The 24,391-nt window shown below is 41.6% G+C and overlaps 1 protein-coding gene across 1 annotated transcript in view; it reads right to left on the bottom strand.

The window, feature by feature from the left end:
* Positions 1-5,040: 5,040 nt before the first annotated feature.
* The window catches only part of LOC149288813 (centrosomal protein of 126 kDa-like), a 33,065-nt gene continuing 13,714 nt past the window's right edge, over positions 5,041-24,391 (bottom strand). Inside the window, exons 3-11 of the mRNA XM_089491162.1 lie at positions 22,187-22,332; positions 21,198-21,315; positions 20,182-20,377; positions 16,371-18,288; positions 14,153-14,274; positions 11,884-11,965; positions 11,169-11,363; positions 8,892-8,953; positions 5,041-5,229 (exon numbers count right to left, since the gene is read on the bottom strand). Coding sequence (XP_089347288.1) covers positions 5,041-5,229; positions 8,892-8,953; positions 11,169-11,363; positions 11,884-11,965; positions 14,153-14,274; positions 16,371-18,288; positions 20,182-20,377; positions 21,198-21,315; positions 22,187-22,332 — 3,028 coding nt within the window. The remainder of the gene's footprint in view (positions 5,230-8,891; positions 8,954-11,168; positions 11,364-11,883; positions 11,966-14,152; positions 14,275-16,370; positions 18,289-20,181; positions 20,378-21,197; positions 21,316-22,186; positions 22,333-24,391) is intronic.

Here is a 24,391-nt window from a genome sequence, read left to right as displayed (position 1 = left end):
TGTGACTACCACATGGGGGAAGAGGCAAGTACATATGTAGGAATTTTAAAAGAACCCCCTCCCTGCATTTACACTGGGGACCTACGAAAACTCATAAAATATGCATTAAAGTGGGCTATTTCTTACATTTATTTTACCTTTAGGTTTAAGATGATTAGCCAAAGGGGACAGGAACCTCTTTTGGTCACCCTATCCTACCATGCCGAGGGTGACTCTAAAAAGTGCTCTTCTCGTGGCATTTACTGGTGGAAAAGCCTCGTCAGTGTGGGGTCAAGTGCACCACCCCCCAATCCAGATGGACCCTCTTACTAATCCTTGACAGTATTAGTACGTCATATAAACTCTACACACATCCGGAGTATCAATTCACCTGTATCCCCATTAAATACGCCTACACAAGTTGTCTTTCCAGTAACGCCTGGAGTCACCCTGTGAAAACTTTCCCTTTCAAAAGCTCCCGTGAATGATTTAGATCATTGGGTTGGTTTTAATAACTCACTTATTCTTTAGTCAGCATCCTTTAATGGATGTAGAATGTTTTTTTTAACATAGTAACAACAAGTCAAACAGGAATATCTTGAATATTTCTCAGAGCTTCCTGTACTGGTTTCCTGAGGTGGCCTCGGGGGTTTATTGAAACATATTTATTACACAAAATGTAACAAAAAACAAAGATAACTCCAGCTCACCATTTAGATGTTTTGCAGAGACGCTTCAAATTGCAGGGAGCACGGGATAGAAGGCCGAGCCATATCCTCGGTTAATCCAAATGACAGTTTAGATAGAAGATCCAGCTCCACAAATAAGGGTTAAAAATTCAAAATTTAATTAGACCAGTTAAAACATGATAGACAAAAAAAGAGAAAAAAAGAGAGATGTGCTCAAGTGATTGAGAAAAAATACGCCAACGCGTTTCAAACCTTACGGTTCTTAATCATGATTAAGAACCGTAAGGTTTGAAACGCGTTGGCGTATTTTTTCTCAATCACTTGAGCACATCTCTCTTTTTTTCTCTTTTTTTGTCTATCATGTTTTAACTGGTCTAATTAAATTTTGAATTTTTAACCCTTATTTGTGGAGCTGGATCTTCTATCTATATTTATTACACAGGTGAACAAAGTCAGCGATGGGACAAGTTCAACTTATTATAAGATTTCACGGGACTTTTCATTGAGCCCAATTGCCTTCTTATAATTCAAGGTCTCCCTGCCAGGTGGATACTCTACTGACGTTGGATGCACATTTACTGTACAGCTTAAGGGTACTGCTCTCTGCCACCAAATGACTAAGGATGTTTCCATTGATATATATATATATATATATATATATATATATATATATATATATATGATGTGGTAAGGCTAATCGGTGGTCTAGACAGTATGGTGGTCAAGGGTTATAGTAGATAGGACATAGTCAGAATAGATGGTGTTCAGGATTCAAGATGGGAGGCACGACTGTGGTTGAGGTAGGAGAGATTTGTAGTATTCAGGATAAGTGAGGACAAGCAGATTATAGTCGAGGTAGCCAAAGGTCTAACTAGACTAAAAAGTGGTCAAGATAGCCTACACAAGTTGTCTTTCCAGTAATGCCTGAAGTCACCCTGTGAAAACTTTCCCTTTCAAAACCTCCCATATATGATTTAGGCAGGTAGGAACTGCATCCAAAGCTCAAAATGTACACTATTTTAAATGACCCTTGAAAAACGTTAATGTCTGTTTCGAGATGTTGTCATTGAGCATAAGGACACATATTGTATGTTTGTGGCAGTATCTGCATTGCCCGGAGAGGATGACTGAATTCCTGAAGAGACTCTCCTTGGATAGGCAATAATTCACATGATGTCTCCCATATCTTTCATTGTTTTTGGTAGTGCTCAGTGGTCTTTATCCACGGATGAGTGACGGATGAGTGGAATGCTAACAGATTGATGGATCTTGAATTGGTACACACCTGAAAGAATTACATGCAATTGTGAAATGTCATCATCAACAGAATTACATTAAAGCTGTCTCTAGGTATTGCAGACACATGATACTGACACCGTATTGATTTTGTCTCCCACTTCTCCTTAATAAAATTAGGATAACCCGTGCTTGGTAATATGACCCCAAATGTGGTTTGTTCAAACTTACTGAAACCTAAGCATCCCAGCTTTTTGACTTCCTTCTAGAACCAGGCATTTCAAGCCCTATTTCATATGGGTTAATTCAGATGATTGAAAAATATCTTCATCACAGATAGGACTCTGGACAAATGTCTTCAAGAATCTTTTATGAAGTCTCTTTCTCTGAAAATACATTATGGATGCTTATATATTTGTTATAAGTGATTTCTCGCCTGTCCGCTTTGCTTACCAACCCCGTAATGGGGCTTCTCCTCTGTAGAGCCTTCAACATTGGAATTAAACTTGAGACTTGCTACGGATCTTGCATGTTGAGTCTCCATTGACATAAAGCACAAGTCGTGAGTCTAAATCCTATTCAATTGCTATTTATTTTGTATACAAGAAAACCGCAATCTGTAGTTTCCATAGGACCCATTATCTCTTTATCAGGGCAAAACATGGATATACAGTAGAGAAGTATATGCGATCCTAATACTTGGATGTAGGTTTGAGAAAAAGCTGAAATAATGGAAATAGAGTCTGATGCTTACCTTAAAATTAATGACATAAATAAGGAAATGTTCCTGATCTAATCTGATACCCTGTAAAATGAGGACTTTCTCCAGTTTTACTCCCTCTGATATGGTTAAATAGTGTTTGGCTCTCTGTATTATGTTGGATTATAGAGCAGATCAATGCAGCCAAACCAAATTCTCCATCCAACCCCAAGTTTACTCTCTATGATTTAGCTGATTAGGGCATGAGCTCTGTTTGGAAACTCAAGAAACAATGAAAGTTGTGTCTTTACTTCATAAGTGGCTACAAGTATAATTCTAAGTCAAAATTAACTATTAAATCCTTCAGGAGTGTGGTTACATTAATCTGTTTCATTGGGTTCCAAATGTAAGACTGTCCAGGACCGTTTTGTTGCCAATGAAATGTCGACATAACAAATTGATTAACCTGTTTCATATTTAAAGTTACATAAGAATATCTCCATTTAAGTATTTCCAAAACTAAAGACAAAGCATGAAGAGATAAATTTGATCTTCTTCCATTATTGTTTTCTAGAGAATGAGCTGGAGCTTACTTCTTCTGCTAAGGTAATTATAAGAAAGTTTGTGTCACCATTGCTAATTTCTGGAGAAATGCGTATAAACCCTTTAACGTATCCTGTGGTAACTGAAGAAAATCCTGGAAAACATTGTGCTACCTACGCAAACCTGGATCTAGAGGATTGCATCGGACGAGGGCCTTTTTTTGGGTGTTGCAGGCGGGAGAAGAGATGCTGTGTGCGAACAACGCAAAGGCAGCCTTTGCGGAAGTGCGCGTGAAATCTGCAGGTAAGGGGGGTAGGGTAGTTTGTATGAATGAGTATGTGTGATTGAGGGAATGAATGAGTATCTGAATGATTAGTATCTGTGAATGAGGGAATGAATGAGTATATGAGTGAGTGAATGAATGTTTGTGAATGATGTTTGCGAGAGCAGGCGGGAGTGGAACACACACGTTGCGGGAGCGGGCGGTAATGGTCAGAAAGTCAGTGGGAGCGGGTGGGAGCAGGATTAAGAAAACAGTCCCGTGTCGGGCACAACCTGCAGCTATAACAGCTTCCACTCTTCTGAGAAGGCTTTCCACAAGATTTTGTAGTTTCTGTGGGAATTTTTGCCCATTTATCCAGTAGAGCATTTGTGAGGTCCGGCACTGATGTTGGATGAGAAAGCCTGTTGCAATCTCTGTTCCAGTTCATCCCAAAGGTGTTTGATGGGGTTGAGGTCAGGGCTCTGTGCGGCTGGTCAAGTTCTTCCACACCAAACTCATCCAACCGTGTCTTTATGGACCTCTTGCTTTGATTGCCAGGGCGCAGTCCTGCTGGAATAGAAAAGGGCCTTCCTCAAACTGTTTTCACAAAGCATTGTCCAAAATGTCTCGATATGCTAAAGGTGACATAACCTTCATACCCATACTTTGTGTGAACAATATCAAACAAAAAGAGAGATATATCGACATAGTTGTTCATATAGAAACATTATCCAGAGACATAGTAAACTAATAAAATAAAAATAAAAAAGATGTCCTGTAAAGCCCAAAGGTCAAACTTCTATTCCTTTGTCTTATAGGTCTGCTTCTTGACATTATAATGCAATGCCTTATTATTACAGACCGTTTCTGAAAATTTATAGCAACGAGAAAAATGTGATTGCTTACTGGTCTCATCCACAGTATTAATATTAAAAATAAAAGCCGTACATTTCTGATTTTCAGAATTGTTTTTGTCCTGATACTGTTTGGACCTCATCGTTGGATGACCCATCATTGGATGATGTTAGACACATATAATTGCACGTACTGTCGGAAGATTGCAGCTTGCAACATCAGGCATGTCGTAACTGCAGCCCTCGACCGCCCGTTATTCTGTCTGGAACTAGTTAGAAATGTCATCTGCTGATGCAAACCAAGCGGGATGTTTACAAACTCCTTGTTGGCTCTCATCCATTGGAACAGCTGGCCGCAGCAGGCTTCTCGGATACTGAAGCACTTCCACTGGAACTATAGCTGTACTGTACACTTCTAGAACACCCTGATATTCTTTATTGAAGGGCTTCTCAACCTTCCGCTTGCTACGCTCCCCTATTATGTTCTTATCAACTATTCTAGATGCTCGGAATGTTTGGTACAGATCATGGGAAGGCATGCAGCTTTCATTTCAGGGACAAGCCTAGCCAAATGCCCCAGCAATGAACAACGTCTGAAACACTTTTTCCAGTCAATGTATCTAATAGACACTATTCAGACCTGTCCAACACCAAAAGGTATCTAGTTAGGTATAAATACTGCCGTATTCCTCTGCTACCCTGTACATTCCATGGCATGAAAAAAACAAGCACAAAATCTTAGACATATGGCAAGCACAGGGGGAAATTGCTCGTCCGTCAGCTAGATCCCCTGTCGTATTCTAGTTTTGGTGGACTAAGAAGGTGGCATTGTTTTTCCCTCTGTCCCTCTAGGTTGACCATCCTCTCTGGTGGGTTGCGGCTCAGTGAACCAGTTGGAATCTCCTTTGTAACCAGCAACGTTACACTGCGGACAGTGGATGTGCGTGCTTTTGCTGACAAAAACCTCTATAAAAGGATAATTAAGCAAATATCTATACTGAGCAGGACCTCAAACCACGTTTTGAAGGTTGTGCTTGCACTTCATGTAACATCATAAAAAGGGACGTCTGCTGTGGAGGAATCCTTTAGGAACTTGGACTGGGGGCCGGGAAAACATGTTAAATTAATATAGAGGGTCCTGGGGATTTGACTTCATGACCATTTCCTTTCACGCCGCAACGATTAAAGCACATACACAATTGGTGAAGAAAATGTAAAAAATTATCCGAGAGTAGTCCATGAAGACTAATGATCCTTGCAGGAGAAGAAAGCAATGAGGAAGAAGCCCTTCACAATACAAAGGACAAATTCTACCATATATACAACCAACGGTGATGCAGATGATGGAACTCATGCCACCAACATAAGGCGAGAGACACTCAATTGTAGAAGGGTGATCTACCCAGAACTGGTTAAATTTGTGGACACCTTAACCCCTTAAGGACAATGGGCGGTCCCTAAACCCATTGAAAACAATGCATTTTGAGCCCGTACATGTACGGGCTTTGTTATTAAGGGGTTAAAAAACTGTTTTTTTTAGTATTTACAATTATATCGCAGTTTTTAACATCTGTTATGGTTCCATAAGAAATATTCACATTTAGCATAGGCTTTAAGGTCTTTATTTTGAAGATTTTGCACCCTCAGACCCCGAAATTCATCCATATTTTATATATTGTGTTTTAAAGGACAGGTGAGTGTAGTTGAACGTACCAAGAGGAGGACCTGCGTGACAACACAAGCCCAACTTAAGTTGATGTCAGCTTAAACCTAACTATAACAATTGAAATGAAGTAATGTTATAAAATGGTTTATTTGTTCATCTCTGTGATGTGTATATGAGTCACGGTGAATAATGTACGAGAGATCTGCTGGTTACCACGCTTTTGCAGCAAAGACACTGAAAATAGAATAAACTTTCAATTGGCAAAAGATGATTATGATATCCGAAGCCAAGAATAACATTGAGTCAGTAAAATGACAATTGGTTTATTTGAAACACAAATAAGTTTAGTTTATTTAAGTGTATAATCATGAGTTTACAGATTTTTACCACAATCATAGGGTCTCGCGGTGAATGCGCAGATTCTCAGAGTCGCACACTCCACCGCGGTCTCCTTCTGATTTAATGATATCTGAGCGTCTCAGTTGGTGCTCTGCTCACAGGTATATTACTTCTTAAAATCTCTACTTGAATACAGGTGATAATTTAGAATACCTTTACCTCATGACAAGTAATGGCCTTCATAGGGACTATTATTATAACCAAATATAGATGACTCAATGAGTGTAGTATTGCTGCCTGGGCAGATTGAGGAATTGAGGAGTTATGGTTAGGTTTTTGGGTCCTTATGTCCTGTACAGAAGGATGTGAACTCAGTGGTGGGTGAACCCATGTTCTAAAATGTGGACCCACTGCCACACCTTGTCAGTCCACCTATACATGTAGATAGTCCAGTGGTTGCTCTCGCCTGGGGTCTGGTCAATGTACAAGTCGTCCTCCAATGGCACAGACCTCTCATATGTTGCCCCCTGCTGCCCCCCTCATGTAGAAAGGCAGGGCTATGACATCAAACTTCTGCTCCACAAGTACCTCCTAGCATGGAGAATAGCAAGTGAGCAGAATAGCCATCTGTGCTAAAGGAGCCACAGATCTTCCTGCTGACCAACTAGGTTCCTTCCAACCTCTACGTCATATATAGTTTCTCACTGACAATAATCCTCCAATACAGGATCCTACAACCCTAGGATTAAGTATCCCCAAAAGACAAACAGTCAACAGATTATGACCCCCCCCCCACCGCAAGCTCTTTTTAAATTGTTTTATTAAGGGGTGAAAAAATTTTACCGGCACTTTAACGTCACTGGGCATTGTGTGGGGGGAAAATTACTCTGGAGGAATAAATTGCTGCAGCATAAAAAATGAGGGTAACAATAAACATACATAAAGGCAAAAATATAACGCTTTTATTATTTTATTTTTTAATAACAAAATAATAATATTTTATTTTTTTTTGGTAGATTCACTCAAAAAAAAAGGAACAAGATGAGGTATTTTAAGAAGTAAAAAAATAGAAAAATCTAATAATAAAGTGCATTCCAGTTGTTACAAGGGCCAAATTAAAATTATTATACTTTCACAAAGTTGAAGTAGCTTTTTCATGCGATGATAATATAAATACTATTTAAATATGTAGAGAAATAAACAAAAACAAATGTGAAATAAAAAGTGAAAACCGCACTAGAGGCTCCAGAAAGTCTCCGTTGCAGCTTTAGATGTTTAAACGTCACACTGCCCTCTAGTGGTAAATAGAGTTACTACCGCAGGACTTAAAACAGTGCTAAACACACTTTTATCTAAAAAAAACAAATTACATTAGCTATTTTTTACACAAATGTACATGTACTGATACAGTTATATTAAATGGATACAAAATAACAACAAAGGATTAATATAATACAAACCGGGTATACTTTGCTTGTAATCAATAGTATAAATTGGCTCAAACATGTAAATTATGATAAGGTAAAGTTGCGAAACTGCAGAATGAAAGATTCTGCCGTTATCCGAACTCGGCGCTAAAATGTGTTTCTAAGAAAAAGCCATCAATATTGCACCGTAATCTCAGGACTGGGAGATAAATGATGATGCAGTATTAAAAAAACTGAATAAAAAATGTTTCATTGTGACAAATGCAGAACCCTGAACCAAAGTGTTCAATGACCCCTTTCTGAAAATGAAACTGCGGTCATGAAAATATAACGACGTCCGCTAAATTATTATCTTATGCATGTCTACCTGGAGGCGTTCTATACAAAATTGTACTTATTATCATAATGGCAGATATTAAGGACGGAGATGATTCTGCGGGGTCAGTATCTTCTTGCCAGTCGCGTGCGAGGGTCCGCAGAGAAGCTGCGGAATCGCTGTGACGCTGTCGAGTTCTCTGCAGGCTGTGATGACGTTTGCTGAGTATTCTGCAAGATGTTGAAGGTTAAGCATATGATTATCTGCATCCGGAGAGCTCTCATTTATGATCTTTTTATACTCTGGCTATAGGCTCCTATAGACTACTGTATGCCAACCAAATCAATGTGTAAGCGTGTAACGTAGTCTGTGGGTGGTGTAAGTGTCTTAGGCATGTGTTTGACATTGGGGGTTTATTTACTAAGGGGAGAGTACACAGGAGAGTTGTGATTTCAGCTCGTTGACTTCACATTACATTATGAAAAGCCAATACCAGTGAGCTTCTGCTGCAGGAAGAGCTTGGCTGGCCCCGTATAATGTATATTTAAATTAGTGAGTCTCCTCACTCATTGAATTATGCATTGTTCAGGGCCGCCTCACTAGAGAGACCTGCCAGTGTTGATCCTTCATAATGAAAAGTGAAGTGGCAGAGTTACAGTTCTCACACACACTCTCCTTTTAGTGAATAAATTGGACTATTTCATTTATTTTGCCAGAAAATGCATGAGCAAAAGCATAGAATTTAACAGGGATTCCAAGTGCTTGAAGACCCACATTTTAACATTCTGCATCCTTGTATAAAAGTGCCGGAATGGGTTAATGTGACATTTAACACAGGTCTCAATCATACTGCAGCTTAACTTATTATTTTTGTTCTTACCAGAGGTGAATTCAGTGGAAATCCATATGCAGCGCTTGGGGTTTTCACGCCTTCGTGCACATCTAGAACATTCACACAAGAAACTAAATTCAATTCTTATTTAATGCAGTATCTTTAACGAGTGTCTAGGGTGTCCATGCCAGCCATTTCCCCCAAAGCCACGTATTATTTTCGCCTGCTGCTGGCCAGGAGCTGGGCTGCCCCCTGTGTAGTATGTGTGATGTATAAGTGGATAACCCATCCTCTCCTGTGAGTCTATACATCATACATACTGCAGGGGGCAGCACTTTAACCACAGGGAGATGCCAGGCAAACACAAGCTGGCTTTACATCCTCGAAGATTTGGATGATGAGACTCTCTGCTGAGTGTTCTAGTTCCATCAGACTGAATATTTTCACAGTGGTGATCATCTCTTTTTATAATACATCTCACAAAAGTTATGGCGGTAAAGGTGAAGGAAACCCTTCCACTTAAAATTAACCCCTTCAATCCCAGGGGTTTTTGGTACCTCAAAGCCCAGAGCAATTTTGCCATTTTTGGGGTATGTCGGTGTAGCGATTATTCTCTGTTCCTGTGAATAGTGTACCCATGTAAATTATATATTGTTTTTTTAAGGAGAGATAGAGCTTTCGTTTGATACCACAGTTGGATGATTCGCTGAAAATTTAGAATGAGAAATTTAGTAAAAACTAGGGAAGATTAGAAAATTAAACAAATTTTTTTTTACATTTTCCCTCTGAATCCTCACAAAATTAGGTAAAGTGAAGGAAAATCCCCTCCAAGTTTATCAATTCAGGTGTCCTGATTTCAGAAATACCTAATTTATATAGATTTTCCAGACTTTCCCAGCACCAGGGAGCATACTATAAGGTGTACAATTTTGTATAATTTTTATGCCTATGGCTTAACGGGTTTGGGGGTTGTGAACGGGGGCAGGAGGGTTATACTGGCTAGATGTTATGCTAGGGCAATGGGAAGTAAGGTTTTTAAATAATTTTTTTATTATCTTTTTTTATATATTTTTTTTACATTTTTTTTTTATTTTAATTTTTTTACATTTTTTTTTATTTTTTATATATTATTTTTACACAGAAATGGTTAGAGGTCCTCCTAGGGATCTCCTGAACATGCCAGTGATGTCACAATAACATCACAGCTCACATTATAATTTTTTTTTGTATTATATATATATTATTATTTTAATAATTTATTTAATATTATTTTTTAAATGAATTCACTTTTTTTTTTCTGCTTTTCTCTTTCAGGACGGGAGGGGGGAGTGAGAGAGATGGTTTCTCACTCCCCTCCCCGCGATCCCCCTCCTCACAGACCTGCATAGAGATCGCAGCGTCTCTGTGCCTCATCGGAGGGCAGGATATCCCCGCAGGGGATATTCCGGGTGACCTTCCGGGTTACGTCAGCAGTGACGTAACCCGGAAGGGAATTCCCGATCGAGCAGTTGCAGTTGCAAACCGTAACAGCTTACCGGCTTTCATGCCGGAAGCTGTTACGGGAGATCGGGCAGCAGAAAGCCGGCGATGCCGGCTTCTGCTGCCAGGGGGGATTCCAGGCTGTGTCCCTGAAGCTGCACGAAGGGCTGGACGTACCGGGACGTCCATAGGGGTTTCTTTGTGGGCGTTTTTTGGACGTCCCAGTACGTCTATAGGGGAATGAAGGGTTTAAGGGGGTAGTAGAAGTATTATTAAACACTCATCTACAGACACCAGACACGCCAGAAGGCTTGTCTTTCCCTCAGAAATCTCATGGTGCTGCCACAACCACAAGGGATTCTGGGTAGGCGCATGCAAATAAGGTAACAATTATCACCTTTTGCCTCTATATCCACTTCATACACGGATCCCTTGAAAGTAATTACCTGCTGTACAGGACAGCCTTTAGACAAAACTCGGGTAAGAGGTGCAATAGCCAGATCACCACTCATGCTGAAGCTGGGGGTAGCCAAGAAATACCATTACATGCGTTATGGGGGTAAAGGTGATGGAAAACCCTTCCACTTAAAATTAAGGGGGAAGTAGAAGGATTATTAAACACGCATCTACAGACACCTTATACTTGGATTCTACTGAAAATGTGACAGAACTCCCAAAAACACAGATTTTGTCATAATAAACTACCCTTTCTCTTTTTTCCTCCATTAACATAATTGCTGGCAAAAGGTGGCAAAACTAGCCAATGGGAGAAGCTACTTAATAGTGGAGGGAAAACTCCATGGGAAAGGATGCCGTCTCCATCGCCTGCGACCCCGGCGTCCTTACTCTGCAGTCTTTGATTGAGACGATCCAGCGACTGAAGAAGCCTCTGCTCTTCCAGAGAGAGCGCGCTGGGACTTGGGTTCAGGGATTTGTGCTTGTTGGTTTGGATCGCTTGCATGGCAGTGAGGATCTCTCTATCCGAAGCAGACGTCTCCACCAGATTCTCCGCCAACATAAACTGCACTGTGCTCTCTGAAACTGGAGATACCGAAACATGAACTGTCGTGACCGTTAGCAATCCATCACTTGGAATCATAATGCGGACTCCGTGTTCTGCCTCCCGTGGAGCGCACACGTTAAGGGCCACATCAACCAACAGGGTTCAGTAACACATATAGCAATCTAACAGGGCAGGGGTGTCCAACCTGCGGCCCTCCAGCTGCTGCAGGACTACATCTCCCATAATGCTCTTTCCGCTAAGGGGCTGACATCTGTTCACCTTCCCAGAAACCTTGTCTTTGTCACATGGGTGTGTGATTTTCCTCGCGTGGCCCTGATAATACCGCGGTGACAGGTGTCTTAACAAAACTACAAACAGAACTACAAACAGAACTACAAACTCGTCCAACTGACTGCTGGAAGCCGCAAAGCTCCGGAGTCCGCAAACTCTATCCATATCCCGACAGAATTGTAGGGCAGCGGCGATCGAAGAGCACGCAAAGTGGCGCACTCCGCGCATGTCCGGGTTACACATGTGACGCTGACATATGTCGCTTACCTTCGCTGGCGGCTGGCGCGGAAAGTGTCTGCCCCGGCCCGTGAGCGCTCGGATATGGTCTTATCTGTAGAGTATGCAGGTTCTGTTGGATACAGAGAACACGAAACATGTTAAAACAGATCATCGGCTTTGTGGAGAGATAACGCGTTCGTTCATCCGTCCTGGTAGGTGGGATGAGAATCGATTGAATTGACCAATTCTAGTACTTCTATATAATTCTTCTAGGTGATCAGTAGCGCTACACCGTAAAGTTACTTGGTTTATTCATTAAAATGATATGAGCCATTTTTTTCCCCAGAGCATATACCGTATGCATTCTATGTGTTATTGTACAGCGCTACGGAATATGACGGCGCTATATAAAACAATAAATAATACCCTGAAGTATGTGGAATGTATAAGCTCACGGGAGAGAATCAGGTGCTGAGCTATACATCCCTACTACCGCAGGGGACTGCGCTGGTCACTAACATCTTAAATGTATACCAAAAAAAAGCTGATATGGCAACCATGGTTGTCGATAAGTTGCACTGGGACACATTTGATGTCGCCCTATGAACTATACATTACAAAGGGCCAAGCCTGATAAGCTTCACCTGGATAAGGTCCATGAATACCTCGTATAATGCATATTTAACGTTACCGATGTAACTGGCCACTATGTGGTTAAACCCTCTAGATTGTAAGCTCCTGTGAGCAGGGCCCTCCTCACCTGTTGTCTCTGTAAGTCAGAATGTTATGTTATCTACTACTTGTAGCAACAATGTCTACCCATTGAACAGCGCTACGGAATATGATGGCGCTATATAAAACAATAAATAATAATTATGACTCAAGAGATTTGGGTAAGGATTATGAAATTCGGTGGCATAAAGCAGAAATAACGAGAAATTCTATCATTCTCGTGCGAAATCAGGTAGAACTACAACAGCAAGACACGTTGTGTAACTTCTTTCTTTCAGACATCTGCATAGGAATGAGGTCATTCTGGGCTGAAAAGCGCGTTTTAATCTCTTTATAGCTCGTCTTTTGCCTTATTTACACAACGATGAAAAGGGGGTGATGATGAGCCAAGAGGCTTGTGTTCTGAGTAAACAGGAGTGTGAGCGGGCCGCACCGCAGCTGGATCGAGTTCGCGATGACTTCACTTTCACCCGGTTTATGACATAACACCCCACTCCTCGCCAGCAGTCACTCAGGGGCCAGCCATTCATCTCAGAAACAGACTTCGATGGCAGATAAGACCCATTCGGCCCCCGTCGGGTCTGCTTGTTTTTCCTGCTCTAAAGACGCAATCAGTCCATGGTCTCGTCTTAAGATTTAGGACAGCTTTATACCCATCCCATATACTGTATTAACCTCTACCACTTCTGCTGGGAGGCTGTTGCACTTATCTACCATAATCAGAATCTGGTTAATTAAGTGACTTTCATTTGGTTTATTACACAAATCGCAAATCTCGTTATTTTTTATTGGAATTTCATTTAGGAAATGTGAGGAAATACATAGATAACATGAACAGCAAAATAAAAGAGGTGAACAGGTTCAGTTGAGTTATCATCTTACAGGCATCTCGCTTAGACCAGGGCCGGCCAATGCATACTCAGACCAATGTCGGCCAATGCTCACTCAGACCTGGGTCAGCCAATGCTCACTCAGACCAGGGTCGGCCAATGCTCACTCAGACTAGGGTCGGCCAATGCTCACTCAGACCAGGGTCGGCCAATGCTCACTCAGACCAGGGTCGGCCAATGCTCACTCAGACCTGGGTCGGCCAATGCTCACTCAGACCTGGGTCGGCCAATGCTCACTCAGACCTGGGTCGGCCAATGCTCACTCAGACCTGGGTCGGCCAATGCTCACTCAGACCTGGGTCGGCCAATGCTCACTCAGACCTGGGTCGGCCAATGCTCACTCAGACCTGGGTCGGCCAATGCTCACTCAGACCTGGGTCGGCCAATGCTCACTCAGACCTGGGTCGGCCAATGCTCACTCAGACCAGGGTCGGCCAATGCCCACTCAGACCAGGGTCGCTCAATGCTCTGTTGCGGCGCACGTCTCACTTCCTGCCCGCTTCCCCTCCAACAACGGCTTCTTCCTGCCTGTGGGGCCTCGGTCAGTGGGAATGGGTAGCCGGAGCCAGAAAGTTCCCCTGGGTGTGGGTAGGGGCCACCTTGATCCTTTACCCCAAGTATCAAACCCAGATACTGGTTCTGGAAGACAAGCTATGGGCGGAATGATACAGGACCCCCCGTCCGCGATCTCATACCTGTACGTGCTGGGTTCTGAAGCCCGCGGGGTTTATGTTGCCTCTTCGCTGCTCCAGTAGTCCTCTGCGTTTATTTTCATTGCTGTCCGACATCTGTTTCCTTCTTGCCAGAGTAATATAACCTTTAAAGAGAACGGCACAGAAATAAGGTCTGCTGGAAGACATAACACAAACAAACCTCATGATTTCAGTCTACAATTTGGGGGAAAAAAAGATGTTTTCATGGAACATTTTAAACTTTAGAACCGTGGCGTGCGTGAGATGCAGCGAAGCTCGGGCTTCTAGAATAACATTCAATCTGCTCTCCTTCCTCCATAGAGGAGAGAAATCTTGTAAAGATAGAATGAGGCGGCTGGGACGGGACACCAAGTGGGCCGAGAAGTAGAAGTTTTTTTTGTTTTTTTTATAACTTTCTATTCGGGCTTATTCACCCAATTTTAAGTACACCGTAAAAGCCATTTGATCACCTTTTAAGAGTCATGGGGGGGGGGCATTCAAATATGTAAGAGGATTAATTAAAGTCCAAAGGGAGGCATTTTAATTAAAATTAAAAAAAAGTGCAAGAAGTAGAAGTCTTTATTTAGATTTAGAAAAAATCTACTTTACAGAAAGTGTAGTCGATGGAAACATAGAATCCGATGGCAGGTAAGAACCATTCATCCCATCTAGTCCCTTGTCCTGATGTAAGTCTCTGACGTTAATCAGCCCTTGTTAATCAGTCCATGTTTAAATCTTCTTCTTGTAGTAACATCTACAGCTTCTGCTGGAAGGCTGTTCCCCTTATCTACCACCCTCTTAGTGAACAAAAACCTCCTTGTATTTCCTTTGGAATCAACTATTCTCTTGTACTTGAATGATAGCATGTATTTAAATATTTCTGCCCCCTCTCTCCTTTATCATCCACCTTTCAAAATACTGATCAGTCGCCCAGTGGAGGTGGTACGCCGAATTCTAGAAAGCTTGTGTATAAAGCTAAATGATTACGGTAAATGAGAAAGTGCAGCCAACCGGCTCTATTCTTCACACCTTTTTCTAGGGGTGATAAATTTTACTTTGTTACATTATTTGCAAACCCAGAAGCAGCCATTGTTGTCGGTCATGTGATATTTTGGATGGCTTTCCCAGCACATTCACCACACTGAGCTGATGCTTTATGGCAATGCTAATGAAGTCCTGCCCCTGTACAATGAAGGGTTTTCCTGCACAGACTTTCCTCCATCACAGTGTCAGGATGGTTCTATTGCTAACTAAAGGCAACAAGGTTCTTTAAGGCAATGCTAATGAAGTCTGTTCCTCCATAAACTTACATTAGACAGGCTGTCCAGCTGGGCGATTAAGACTGAGCCATTCTAGTGTTTACCACAAGGCAGTTTGATAAGGAGTCGTGTAGTTGTCTAGTAGATTGGGCTTTTGACCAGGAAGAGTAATTTACCAGAAATGTGTAAGTTCTTACCGCTGTTGGGGGGAGTAAAAACCCCATTTATCCTAGATAGGGGTTTCCAGTTGGTCAGCAGCATCCCTCCATCAATGAGAACTTGGGACAGGTTATTCCGCACAGGCTCAGACGGCAGGTCACCGGGGCGGAAATCCTCTAAAAAAATGCCGTCTCATACGTTATTTCATCGGTTCTGGTAACTGAAACTGCTGCCCTTAGCTGATTTATACATTGTGGACCACTACCCAACATCCAAACGTTTCCCATGTATCCACCAAGGGGCACAAAGACTTTAGTGGCAGCATTTAAATTCCGACTGGATCATTTCTATGCTCCTTTTATTCACTTTCCATGCATTCCCTGTCGGAGAGCGCACACTGAGCCCGTTGACTGACAGATCCGCCCGGGGGCTGCTTTATTTCTGGGTCACTTGGCTAGATACCCTGGGGCTGAATACTGACAGTCCTCCCTTTGGCCTTTAATATCCATTAAAATGATGGAGTAGGAGACTTTAAGGCCTGGAGGAACAGATCATCTCCAAACACGCAGAGAGCCGAAGAGCAGCAGGGGCCACGTGTGTGGACACGCACGGATAAAACATTAAACACAGCTAACATGTTCTGAATGCCTCGTTAACTCGAACGGACGCATGACCGGTCTCACCGCTCGAAAATAAATTCATTATAGAATCTTCCAAATAAATATCTGTCGGATGGTGAGAAGAAGGTGACCCCAGAAATTACCCCCCCCCGTATTCATTATTCTGTACATTCTGACTCTCACCTGTATTTTTGTGAGTTAAGGCACTACGCACTCCTTGCCACAGAAAAGCTATTTCTTCATCGGTCGGAGTGTGGTCCAGCCGCAGCCCGTTCTGTCCGTATATTGGATATCTCTTTCTGGAAGCGAGCGAAGGTTCTTGCGAAGCAATGGACTGCTCGTCGGTTGGCGTCTCGGAGACACTGTAAGGCCGGACGGTCATGACGTTACCTTTGGAGTTGGATGAACTCTGCGTTGATGCGGTGTCTGCCGCGGACATTTGGTTGGATGGCGGTGGGGCATTGCTGGAGTTACTGGGGTAAGCATTAGCCCGGCTCGCAGCCTGAGGCTTGGCATCTGGTTGACCATTAACCGTGTCCAACGCTGGTCTTGGCGGAGGAGGACGCGGCATCATAAGCTTCCCCTGATATTTCAGAACCCTGCTGGCTTCTGTGGCTGACTGGGGTCGGATAATTGCCCCTTTTCTGTTTCTGTGCATAACAGCATACTGACTTTTAGCCGATTTGGGTCTCCTTACTAGTTTTGTCTTTGCTTTAGGTACATTTTGGCTGTTTTGGTTGTGATCTACAGGGCTGGCTTCTACTCCTTTGGAGGTCACCCAAGCTTGCTTAGTGAAATGGTAACCAGTGGAAAACATAGACTTTTGCGCTCCAGCAGAAGGTTCTGATCGGTCGTCTAACAGATTCTGTTCTAAGACATCCCTTGGATGGTCGATCCGCTCAGTGGAAGCCATTTGTACCCCAGTTAAATGGTTGTTTAGAACATCCGTTCCCCCCACTGGCTTGTCCGTCTCATCTAGCCATCTTATTTTTTTACTGCCTGTTCTTTTATTTTCTTTTTGTTTGGCGAGTTCAATGCTGTCCCTGAGACCGGCTGTACCGGTGTCCTCAAAACGCAAGACTTTACTGACCCCGCCACCCCGGATGTATCCATTCTCATACTTGGAGCATTTCTTTAAGATGCTTTTCAGCAACCTGCTTTCTTCCCTTCCACAAACATTATTCCGTGGCCTTCTGCACTGTGCGGAGTATCCGGGATCGGGGTGAGTAAGTGCATTACTCGTAAGGGAATGATTTTGCCTACTTGAAACAAAATCCTTACTGGAAATAATGGACCTTAAAGGTGAATTTTCACGCAACAGCAGCTCCTGGTTATTACCGTCTGGGCAAGTAATACGGCCATTGTTGGACTCATAAAGTTCTCCATTGTGCGTATCCGTCACCGTCTCCATACCAGCTAATGAAAGTGCTGTATTTATATCTTTTTTTGAGCTTACCCCATGATGACAGTTACTGGCAGAAGGTTCCCATTCTATAAACAGACGGACTGGCGGGGCTGCCAGGGGCTGACTCACGGGGTGTTGTATTGTTTCTTTGTTTTCCGGTGGCACCGAGCTCGGCCGGGCTTCTCTCGGGGTTGGGTCAGGTGTGGTCCAGGCTCTGGATGGCTTAGAAGTTGAACTCTCTTTATAACCCGGTTCAGGATGTGCCGCTTTGTTCTCAGCAGTACTTTCTCCCAACGGGACAGGGTCCGGATTTGGGGTAGAGGTCGTCTGCGTATTATCTGAATCGCCTTTGTCCCCGGTAACGCCATTCAGCACCGTTTGTTTTGCCGTATGGCCAAGTGACTGCTCTTGGTCACCGTCACGTGAATGCTTGGCTGTTGGTACCTGAACCGATAAAAACCGATGGGGCGAAAGAGAACTTCGACCATTTTCAGTCTCCTGATAAATGAACGCTGTGTCCGCTTCAGACCTGTTCACGGGATAACCGGATGTTTCCGAAAGGTCTGTGTACGGAGTTCTAGACGCAAATTCTTCCAGTATATCAATATCTTCTTTTTTCTCTAATTCATCTTCCAGACTATCTAAACTTAACACACTTTCTGAATGCGCAAGCTGCTCCACTTTCTGGTGAAAATTCTGAAACACACAATAAGGTAAACATTTTATGCCATAAATCTAACAAAATATCCACCCATAACTATTTTTGCCACTTTATTGCTAAATTCAATCAAATACAGCAAGAGAGTATGTTTTATCAGCATGGATTTAAGGATAAGATTATGACTGAGAATATTAAAGAGCCGTTCAGACATGATCTGTGCTGCTTTGAAATATTTTTGATAAGAAAAACTGTATAGTCTTAGTGGACCCTTTATTGGACCAACACAGAAAAAGATTCTGAGACCTCAGCGGTATCAACTTCAAGGAATATATTTTTGACAACCAATTCACATCTACAGATGAGGTCTTTTTATTTCTGCAAAATGTGAAATGAAAAGTGGGACATCAGCGGCATCTCGTCTCCCGCAGGACCTGCGATCACTTGTATGTGAAACACTCTGCAGAGCTCTTCCTCGTTTGGCTTCACGACTAATTTGCCCGTTTACAGAGCAGCTGCACGGATGGGTGCTGGCAGGGCTCAAACTTGCTGCTAGAGAAGAAAGCCTGAGAAGGTTGGCAGGGGAACGTGAACAGGCAACGTCTGTGAATGAAATGCTATTGTTTTCCTAATAGGCAGGGATCGGTGAGGCTTTGTATCGTTACACCAAGAGATGTGGTCGCTTCTACCAAGAACACATAACAGATCTGTACATGGGTGGGCAGGAAAAAAGGGCACCATAACTAAGTCATCATCATGCACCGACTAAACGATTGCTAGCTTACCTATACACTTTAGCAGTGAAACCGACTTTGTTATATAAACTGGACTTGACGGCTCATAGTAAAGATATAGAAGGCCACGTGGTTTGCTCAGACAGTAATACTGTTAAAGCCTCAGCTTGTTCCACTTTGTCTAGACTTGTAGTGTCACCTGTCACTTGCCTGGGTGCGTTTGCTTTGTAATGGGGAGGAACAAAAGTTTTCTGTGGATTTTAACAATCTGAGGTTTAGAGTCGCAGAGTATTTGTTTGCTAACGGCTAATATAGAAGGAATAAAATAAGAATAGGTAACCGCAGCTCAAAAAAAGGCAAATAATCCGAGCCGGCAAATAGCAGGAGTTTCAACGCCTTGAGATCGAGTGGCCGCTACGGAGATAGAAATCCTAATAGCTTCTGTCAAGGAAACAAGACATTAGCACCCCCTACTGGCAGATCAAGAGACCATTTATAGTGATTGTATGAAGTAAACTATTTAGAGAAATAAAATACCCTGTTCAATTTAACATTTTCACAGCTAAATGAATTATTAGAAACATCACTCCTAGGCCTTCCCAGAAACCATCTTTTAATAATGTGATCTTCAGCTCATTCATCACTTTTGCCAGGAACACTTTATTGTAACAAAAAAAGTTTTGTTTACCGTTTTTTTTTTGTTGTTGTTTTTTTTACATTTTACAGCCTATCAGTTCCTGATTTGGTGTCACATGTTCCGGTCGAATATTTTGTGAATGAGGCACATCATTCTTTCATCGTACGTTTTTGTCTCATTCAGAGTTTTTCAGGGAAAGCTGAATTTCCATGTGACATAAAAGCAGGCAAACCATTGAAGGATCATATGGTTCCTGTAACTATTACTTGAGACTCTGTGGGTGATTAGTATAGGACTCACGATCAACAGAAGATAGCAACAGCATGAAGGAGACAGTATTCACTCAATGTGTGACTTATACCATCATATGTAAGTGGTGAGTATGTACACACCAATATTTTTGGATTAACGTTACCCCCTAATGCCAATGTTCCACACAAATGTATAGGCTACTTTACGTCAGGTTGACCATATACTCCACAGCTGCATTAAAATATGCCCGCATTATATGCTCCAATATATGGATATGAATATATTGGATATGCCGAGTACGGTTTTACCTGCAGGCTGCTGAGGTGCTGCTCTTCTAGACGTCGTTGGGCCTCCTCAAGCTTGTGCTGGAAGTAAAGCTGCTGACTGTCGAACCGATTCTTTGACTCCTGAAATACCCTTTCGTATTCCGACGTCGCTGATGGTTGTTGCTTTTTATTCCAAGTCCCATTTACAGACAAGACGCTTGAGGATGTGCCTGCGCTCCTAAAAAAAAAGAGATCAAATGTTTACAGTATTAGCGTGAAGTTATCCTTCTTATTTCAATAGAGTCCGAATAAAAATTAGAAATATAACTTTTGAACATTAGTTTTTTTTTTGTTAAAAGAGGTACGAGAACACTGCATTTTCTTAATATTTAGTTAAATGTCAGCAAAATGCATATCCGTTGTCCCATTGCCTACCATACGTTTCAAAGTATTCCATGGGATTCCAGATGTTGGCTTTCATTAGACAAAGATTTCTTGGTCAGAGTCCTTGGCTTTATGTCTTGGTGACATCTCGACACATAGGAGTAGTGGGTAGTTTCCCACTATTTTATCGGTTTATACAATTTAGGAACGGCCCATTTGAAGCTCTTGTGCAAAAATGTCCTTAGTCCAGAAGATGGAGGAGTTACTACGGTCCTCTGCCGCGGACCCTCTCTTCAGGACATGGTGCTTGGTTGTCCGCAATATCGAGAAAACGGGGCAACTTTCCCGATATTGTGGACAACCATGCGCCATGTCCAAGTATCTGCTGCTAAAGTGTAAGCCTTCTTCCCTGGCAGATACTTAACCCCTTAAGGACAATGGGCGGTCCCTAAACCCATTGAAAACAATGCATTTTGAGCCTGTACATGTACGGGCTTTGTCATTAAGGGGTTAAAGTGGAGTTAGATACAATGTTTGTCTCTGAGGTGGGTTTAAAAGGACCTGAGATTTACGCTGAACATGTAAATTCACTCATTACACTGTTCTTTATCATCCAAAATGTTTAATAACATCTGAAATTGGAAGTAATAATAATAAATATATAAAAACCATACCTTGTGTTATCGAAGCTTCTGTTATTGGGTAAGTAATAAATCGAGGATGAAACAGTTCCTCGTATTTGGTTAAGCGCATCTTCTAACTTCGGGGTCGGCTTTCTTTGCGCATCATAAGCTGCAACAAACAAATATCCAGAGAATAAAATCGATTTTGCCATGCGGGTCCCCCCCAAAAAACCAGACACCGTTCAGTATTTAGTGATACATTAGACTGGATAATTCAGGAAACCAGGATATCATTATATTAATAACGGTTACTTAGCTTGGGTTACTAGAAAATGCAAATATGGGACATTTAGGCACAGATTACAAAAGAAAGATCGCTAAATGTATGGGTTTCCGGTACATTTCTGACGTGCGACCTGTTGTCTATACCAGCTGACTTACCCCAAGGGAGTGTTGCACTGATGATGTTTCAATGAAATAATAATAATAATAATAATATTATTATCAACACAGAGGCTTCCAAGTGAAACTATAGGAGATACGTCTATATCACATATATATATATTGAACCGGCACGAGGAGACAAGAAGGGGTCTTAGGGGTCGCACCGGACCCCCTAAAAGCACGTAGTGACGCAATGCATGTAGGGCTGAGTTGAACTGGATGCGCTCAAGATGTGATAGTTGTAAGGTAAGGACACATCATTTATTTTCTGGTCCTATAGGGTCCAGTTCTGAGGAAACACTCACCACATTAAAAACAGCACATCCGCAGATGGCCTAAACAACAACGATGGTCATGAAAAGTGTTGAGGGGCAAGTAGGTCACCTCTTTATTTTACATAAATTGAAAAGAAAAATACATTATTTTGATATTATAGCACAAACATTTGTCTTATTGACTGCTTTTTCTTCAGTTTGTCAGCGTGGCATGGTATAGTCCCACAGAATGAAGTGGCTTCCACAACCATCATTCATGAAGATCTGATTGAGGAACCAAACCCACCCATTACTCCTCCGAGGAGCGGAGTGCACACTAACCTTCTCTCCTGCGCTGCGAAGAAGCGAGATGCGCTCGTTGGAACTTTTCGGTTGCTTCCTGAAGCTTTAACTTTCTTTGTTGGAGAACCTCCTCTCTGAATTTCTGCTCCTTTTCCTCCTCTTCTCTCTGTTTTTCCTCTAAAGCTCTATCCAGAAATAAATAAATGTCAATACTAAGACTTGATCTCCATAAAAGCATAAAAACCAAAATATGCTGAAATCCCATGGAATCACAGGAACGGACCATTCAAGCTGTGGAAAAATCACAATCAAACATTAAGAGAATTGAATGGTGAAATAAACGCACGTGACAACGTGTATGTAATGGTTATAGTAGCTTAGGTTGAGAAAAGACTTGCGTCCATCATGCGCAACCCTTTTCCTATTCCTTGTTTACCGCTGTTGATCCAAAAGAAGGCAAAAAAACCCTTATGTCAGCTTTCGATGGGGGAAAAATTCCTTCTTGACTTCAAGTTTCTCCACTAAATAAATATGAATTCCCATTCTATCAAACATAGCCCTCTATGATCTGCTTCATTACAAAAGTATCCAGGCCCCTTTTAAAGGCATCTAATTTATTTAATGGAAAAAAGAAAATACAGCGCTAAAAGTGACCTAGAATATATATAAAAATAACCAACACCACTGTGAAAAAGGTAATAATATATATCAAAATTATTTACCAATCCTATATTCATACACAGAAATAATGAATGAAAGAAACCTATTATAGCAGCTAGTCTTGACAAATATATAATCTCCACCAGGTAGAGAAAACCTATGAAGATAAAAACAAAATAAAAAAAGACAGCGCTCAAATAATTATATAAAAAAAATATACAAATCTTTAATAAATACATAAAACATATATCAAAAAAAACATAAAATACGCAAAATACAAAAAAATAAGAGATGAATATACTATATCTCAGCAAACCCACAATGGGTTAAGGGATGCCAGAAATGAAATATATATAAATAATGGTTACATACATCAAATCAAACAAACCTAAACAACCAAAAAATAAATCTAAGATAAAATAAAACCCATTGTGGGATGGGAAGCCTTTTCTGAGATATAGTATATATTCATCTCTTATTTTTTTGTATTTTGTGTTTTTTATGTTTTTTTTTGATATATGTTTTATGTATTTATTAAAGATTTGTATATTTTTTATAAAATTATTTGAGCGCTGTCTTTTTTGAGTTTGTTCTTATCTAATGTATTTGCTTTGGCCACCTCTTCAGGCAGCGAATTCCGTACTTTTATTGTCCTCGCTGTAAGAAAATCCCCTCCGCTGTCGAAGACTAAATGTCCTTTCTTCAGGTCTTAGCGGGTGGCCTCTTGTCCTCTGTAATGTTCTGTTAATGAACAGGCCCTTCGTATGGGCCCTGCACATATTTATATAACATTATCATATCCCCTCTAAGACGCCATTTCTCTAATGTGTACAAATTTAACTTTTCTAGCCTTTCTTCATAACTTAAACTTCCCATTCCCCTTATTGGTTTTGTGGCCCTCCTCTGAACTTTCAAGTGTTGAAGTCGCATTGCAATACCAAAAAAATTAGAATGGTTTAACAAGTTTTGGGTGGAGAGCAAAATTCGGTGAAAGGCGATATTAAAGGAAGAAAGAAAAAGGAGCGTATCCTATAGAATGAACAGGTGAAAAGCAGTTCATAAAGATCGAACAATATCGCCCACTTTTTCCCACCATCACTATCTCAATAGAATACCGTCCATTATCAGAGGAACTGATTAAAAATGTAGAAACCGTATATCACATCGCCGACTAGTTTATCAAATATACGGCCATGAAACGAACCGTGACTTCATCAAAGGGCTTGCATGAAAGCCAAAGTCTACCAGCAGACAGAAAACCACAAATATACTCAGCGTTGGGGGGCAGAGTTTGCAGAGAACCGAACTGGAAACACCAGTATAAGCCCCAAACCTTCCCGATGGAATGGGAAAGACATACCTTTAATTCACGCTAATCCTCTCGGTGTTACATGCATTAAAAAATATTTGGCGGAATTCCTTGCTGGTCGCATGGATGTGGACGAGTGGAAACATTGCTGCTATAGCCAAGAGGTTGACCTCCGTCTGGAACGCTGCTCTATGGACTGACGCGAGATATGGAGAATCGTCCCTCTTTATTCCTGGTTATATTTTTACCGTATTATCGCACATGTTATATTATTA

The sequence above is a fragment of the Sceloporus occidentalis genome, unplaced genomic scaffold (assembly GCF_023333645.1).
Source record: "Sceloporus occidentalis isolate IW3139 unplaced genomic scaffold, rSceOcc1.0.p SCAF_49, whole genome shotgun sequence".
Classification (NCBI taxonomy): Eukaryota; Metazoa; Chordata; class Lepidosauria; order Squamata; family Phrynosomatidae; genus Sceloporus; species Sceloporus occidentalis.
This window is presented reverse-complemented; position numbering and strand designations above follow the sequence as displayed.